Source organism: Phaenicophaeus curvirostris, chromosome Z, assembly GCF_032191515.1.
Source record: "Phaenicophaeus curvirostris isolate KB17595 chromosome Z, BPBGC_Pcur_1.0, whole genome shotgun sequence".
In the NCBI taxonomy this organism is placed as follows: domain Eukaryota; kingdom Metazoa; phylum Chordata; class Aves; order Cuculiformes; family Cuculidae; genus Phaenicophaeus; species Phaenicophaeus curvirostris.
Genome location: NC_091431.1, coordinates 11239279 through 11245348, shown reverse-complemented (window position 1 = coordinate 11245348; position 6070 = coordinate 11239279). Strand labels below are relative to the sequence as shown.

At 43.8% G+C, this 6070-nt stretch overlaps 1 protein-coding gene across 1 annotated transcript in view; it reads left to right on the top strand.

Moving 5' to 3' along the window:
• The first annotated feature begins 919 nt into the window (after nucleotides 1-919).
• The window catches only part of ACO1 (aconitase 1), a 28227-nt gene continuing 23076 nt past the window's right edge, over nucleotides 920-6070 (top strand). The window contains exons 1-2 of the mRNA XM_069879889.1: nucleotides 920-1045; nucleotides 2655-2823. Coding sequence (XP_069735990.1) covers nucleotides 949-1045; nucleotides 2655-2823 — 266 coding nt within the window. The 5' untranslated portion in view covers nucleotides 920-948. The remainder of the gene's footprint in view (nucleotides 1046-2654; nucleotides 2824-6070) is intronic.

Genomic DNA, 6070 nt, shown 5'->3' with positions numbered 1-6070 from the left:
CTGGAAATCTGGCCTGTGATCATCTCTCTTCTAAAAAATTTTAATCGTGACTGGGAATGTTGCCAGGCACTGGAAGACATACTCTTATGTCATTAGCTTGCTCCTTGGCATGTGTTGGTCTGAGCCAGTGCTCCCTAAAATCCCTGGGCAGAGTTCAGGTCTTTAGAGTGTCCTAGGGATTGTTCCATTAGGCGGATTGCATGCAATTAACCTTCTCTGGAGATTGAGAGATGCTTCCAAAATGAATTTAGGACCTTCTGTACTAGTTGGCCTTGATACTGTGAATCATTTACCTTGTATAAGTGAACCCTAAAAGACGTGGGTCCCAGTGGAATGCTTCATCCAGTAAACCGTTGGGATAGCCACAAAAACGAAAAGATCTCAAACTAAAATGATGTTTACAATAGATAGTTTTTTTGGTTTTTTATTGGTGACCCTAGGAGACCTGAAATCAGGAGGGTTCCTTGTATCTCTTCTAGTCACTTTCTGGCTCAAGTAAAACTATTATGTTTTCTGGGTTACTTGAATTGTTTCTCATTATGAATGCAAATGACTGTCTAGCTTTACACCAATGTCACTTAAGAAATGGGACTACCTTGCCCTGGTGGTTCATGGATCATAGAAGCCCAAAGGCCTTTTTAGAAGCAGTGTAAAGAAGAGAATAGTGCAGACATTGAACTTCCTTTATAAGCCACATTGTCTATCCATGTTTTTCACAATGCTTTTATCTCCTGCAGAACTTTTATCTCTAAGAACTTGTTACAAGTGGATTTGTAGGTGACAGGGCATGACTAACACAGACTTTGCAGTACCTTTTTGTCTGATACAGGCCTTATACATGTACATTGTGGGACTGTGGACCATGTACTTCATATGTGGGACGTTTAGTAGAAATGGCTTTGATTTTTTTCTTTTGTGTTTTAGGGACACCAAGGGTCTTGAATAACCATGAGCAACCCTTTTGAACAGATTGTGGAGCCACTGGACCCTAAACAGCCTCTGAAGAAGTTCTTTAATCTGAACAAATTGCAAGATGTGAGATACGGTACGTTGGCAACATAGAGAAAACATTTTGTTAACAGTGATGAACAGAACCTTGAAGAGACATTGCAACATTAAATGATACTTGCTCTCTGGAGAGAAGTCTGGATTCAGAAAACAGTTCTTGAAATGAAATTTTAGCAAAATTTAATTCTACAGGAATACTGGGAAGATCACAGTATTATTTTCTCAATGTGCTGTGCATGCAGCAGTCTTTTTTTTCTTGAGTGATTGAGGAGGACTAGGCAAAACAAAGAGCACAAATTTTCTTATACACTGCTGTGCTATTGTGAATGACTGGAAAGGACCTAACACTGATAGGACTGAATAATGCAGAAAGATTTTTTGACTTTAAAAAGAGTAGTGGCTAGAAAATCTCTTCTGAAGAGGCTTTTTGATTAGTTTCCTTGATGCTTTCTGAAGGTTCTTAGGCATCTTCCACGTGGCACTGGTAAAAATCTTGCAATCCATGCCACTCACTTAAAAAGCAAGTATTTATAGCTTAGAGCTGTTTGCATTGGGTGTTTTTCCTCTTTCAAAAAGGAAACGGGTGGTGAAAGAAAATTCAGGATGCAAGAGGACTCTGAACGTTAGCAGTGCGTATCCATTTGCAGGCTCAGATAGTGTGTTGAAGAGAAATCAGTTATGTTGGACTTGATGTGTGAAAAGTAGGGATGAATCGTAAGACAAATACTTTAGCAGTTGATCCGTTCCATGATTCCAAGAGTGATAACTCCAGATTCTTTACAGGAAAAAATGTGCAATTCTCACTATTGAGCAGGAAAATGGAATGACTTAGCCACACAAGAATGGGGTTAGGAGGAAGGCATAGAAGATTAAAAAACAACGCCACCACCATCATCACAGAAAAAAAAAAAAAGAACCAGAAAAACACCGAGTCATTCTGAATGACTGTGTCCTGCATAATAGTTTTTTTTTTTTTTTTTTAATGATAGCAATAATGACATCTTGCTATTATTAAGTGACTTTTGTGTCTTAGGGCCCCTGTGTAGAAAGCTGGGACAAACTTCTCAAGAGGTTTTTGAATGTAAATGTTCTGACTGGAAGTAAAAAGTCTATTATTACACTGGACCAAGGGAGGAAGGACAGAGAAACTTTTTTTTGTTTTCCCCTTAACACCCATTGCTTGTCAAGGCTGCAATCTTCTGTAAGTAGTTCTATCTTGAAGTAAAAGAAGATCAGCAGATGCACAGTCTTACTGCCATTCAGTTTCATCTTCCATCTCTACAAAACAAGGAACTGCCTAGACCACTAAAGCCATGCTTTCCAACATGTCAGGAAGAAAATTTATGTTTTTCTAGTGTGTTTATATGACTGTGTTTAGTGACAAGAATGACCTGTGGGAAAGAGTCCTTTCAGGAAGGATCTCTAGTGCCTCACAGGCAAGTACTTGAGTGGGACAGGTCATTCAGCGCTGACCTCCTGACAAAGCTGGAGGCTAGAAATGGGTGTCTGATAATTTGGAATGAAGCCTTGTGAGAATATGGGGACAGCACTTGAGAACCCATCTTCCCCAGCTGTGGAACTATGAACTTGCAGACGTATGCCTTAAGGTATAAATTGGATTTATTTCTTGCCTTTTACCCATGCAGCAAGCCTTCCGTTTTCTATTCGTGTCCTCTTGGAAGCAGCGATCCGTAACTGTGATGAGTTCCTAGTGAAGAAGGAAGATGTTGAGAATATTCTCAACTGGAAAGTGGTGCAACACAAGAACGTTGAAGTGCCATTTAAGCCTGCAAGAGTTATTCTGCAAGACTTCACGTGAGTCTGATGCTCCTCAAAGCTAGGAAGAGGGTCTTTTGAAAGTGCTCAGCTTGGGGTGGAGGAGTGAGCTGAGGGAAAGGATAGCAGTGAACTGTTTGCAGAGGCCTTTTCGAGCTTTCCTGCATGTCATGTTACAGACGGCATTTGGAGAGGCAAACACTCATGATGAAGGCATTAAATAAAGTGCTTCTGGGATGGAGAAATAAATATCTTTATGAAACTCTTCAAAACAAGGGCAGAGAGTACGATGGATACATTGCATCTAAGTGAGGCAATTCAGAGTTTAGAGGTTTAGTTTTTGTTGTTTAGGGTAGTGTCTTCCCTCTAGGCTCCTTCTTTCAGTTTACTACCTTTTTCAGTTCTTACTTATAACCACATAATTATTTTTCTTTCAAAATCAATATTATTCCAAATACATTTTTAAAGATTTCCCTATTGTTGAAAAACTGAATGCCTACTTTTTCCCAGAAAAGCAAATTGAGAGTTCTACCTAATGGGCTCTGAAAACTGGACCTTGTTACTGCAGTGTGATTAGTCCACACTTAGAATCATAGAATAACCAGGTTGGAAGAGACCCACTGGATCATCGAGTCCAACCATTCCTATCAAACACTAAACCATGTCCCTGAGCACCTCGTCCACCCGTGCCTTAAACACCTCCAGGGAAGGTGAATCAACCACCTCCCTGGGTAACGTGCTGCAGTGCCCAGTGACCCTTTCTGTGAAAATTTTTTTCCTAATGTCCAGCCTAAATCTCCCCTGGCGGAGCTTGAGGCCATTCCCTCTTGTCCTGTCCCCTGTCACTTGGAAGAAGAGGCCAGCACCCTCCTCCCTACAACCTCCTTTCAGGTAGTTGTAGAGAGCAATGAGGTCTCCCCTCAGCCTCCTCTTCTCCAGGCTAAACAACCCCAGCTCTCTCAGCCGTTTCTCATAAGGCCTGTTCTCCAGCCCCTTCACCAGCTTTGTTGCTCTTCTCTGAACTCACTCCAGAGCCTCAACATCCTTCTTGTGGTGAGGGGCCCAGAACTGAACACAGGATTTGAGGTGCAGTCTCACCAGTGCCGAGTACAGAGGGAGAATAACCTCCCTGGACCTGCTGGTCACACCGTTTCTGATACAAGGCAAGATGCCATTGGCCTTCTTGGCCACCTGGGCACACTGCTGGCTCATGTTCAGTTGCTGTCAACCAACACCCCCAGGTCCCTCTCCTCCAGGCAGCTTTCCAGCCAGACTTCTCCTAGTCTGTAGCACTGCACAGGGTTGTTGTGCCCCAAGCGCAGGACCTGGCACTTGGCCTTGTTAAACCTCATGCCATTGGACTCTGCCCAGCGGTCCAGCCTGTTCAGATCCCTTTGCAGAGCCTCCCTACCCTCCAGCAGATCAACACTTCCACCCAGCTTAGTGTCGTCCGCAAACTTGCTAAGGGTGCACTCGATGCCTTCATCCAGGTCATTGATAAAGACATTGAACAGGGCTGGACCCAGCACTGAGCCCTGGGGAACCCCACTTGTCACTGGCCTCCAGCTGGATTTCACGCCACTTCCCACCACTCTCTGGGCCTGGCCATCCAACCAATTTTCTACCCAGGAGAGTGTTTTGCTGTCCAGGCCAGAGGCTGACAGTTTCTCAAGCAGAATGCTGTGAGAAACTGTGTCAAAGGCTTTACTGAAGTCCAGGAAGACCACATCCACAGCCTTTCCCTCATCCAGCAGCTGAGTCACTTTGTCATAGAAGGCGATCAGGTTAGTTTGGCAAGACCTGCCTTTTGTGAACCCATGTTGACTGGGCCTGATCACTGAGTTCTCTTGCATGTGCTTCATGATAGCACTCCAGATCACCTGCTCCATGACTTTCCCTGGCACTGAGGTCAGACTGACAGGCCTGTAGTTTCCTGGGTCCTCCCTGTGACCCTTCTTGGAGATGGGCGCTGTTGGAAGATGATGGAAAGGGGTTTGGCCAGCACATCCGCCAGCTCCTTCAATACCCTTGGATGAATCCCATCTGGCCCTATAGACTTGTGGGTGTCTAGTTGGGCTAGCAAGGCTCTGACCACCTTCTCTTGGATCATGGGAGCCTCGTTTTGCTCCTCTAGCTCCTGGGTTTGTACTTTACAAACTTTCTTTACAACTTTTTTACGACTTTCTTTACAATTAAAGACTGAGGCAAAGAAGGCATTAAGTACCTCAGCCTTTTCCTTATCTCCTGTCACTGTTGTTCCTTCTGCGTCCAGTAGGGACTGTATGGTCTCCCTAGTCCTCCTTTTATTATTTATATATTTATAGAAGGATTTTTTGTTATCTTTCACAGACTTTGCCAATCTGATTTCTAGCTGAGCCTTAGCCCTTCTGATTTTTTTCTCTACACAATCTCACTTCCCTCCTGTAGTCCACCCAAGAGGCCTGTCCCCTCTTCCAGAGCCCATAAACGCTTCTCTTCTTCTTCATATCACTCAAGATCTCCCTGTTCAACCAAGCTGGCTTTCTCCCCTGCCGGCTTTTTTTCCGGAACACGGGGATGGCTTTCTCCTGAGCTGCTAGGATTTCCTTTTTGAAGAGCTCCCAGCCCTCATGGGCTCCCTTGCCCTTAAGTACTGTCTCCCATGAGACTTTGCCAACCAGCCTCCTGAAAAGTTCAAAATTTGCCCTCTGGAAATTTAATGCTACTGTCCTGCTATCCTCCCTCTTTGCTTCATCCAGAACAGAAAACCCTATCATCTCATGATCACTTTGTCCTACTGCCACATCCCCCACAAGGCCGCCTCAGTTCACTTGTCAGCATGTAGTAGTCACTGGCAGATATGGAAAGTCAATGTTCAGGTGGAACAGTAGCTTCTAACAGTTTTTAATACGGCATTTGACTTGCAAGTCCACAGTTCTGTGTACCTTTGTTCTCTGCCTTTGTAAGAGAGTTTAGTTCATCCATGGTAAGCTCCATGCTGCTGAGCTGTCAGTTGATTTTATTTCTTGGAACAATGAATGTCTGTCTTTACAGTAAGTGAAGTATCTCAGCTGTCATACCTTCTGTTTAGCAAAGGTTGGCCAGGTGCTAGATACTCTTCAGTTCTTAAAAACATTGGAAGAAATTGGCAAAATTTCAACTGAAAAAAGTGCTGATTTCCTGCCTGTTTTTTACCCACTGGCTTGTGTTAACATTTTTAAAAGCTACAGCATGGAGGAAGCCAATTTTTCAAGCATATGTTGTTCCTTTTGTTACTGCACTTCTTTCTTGCCCCCTACACTCCTGC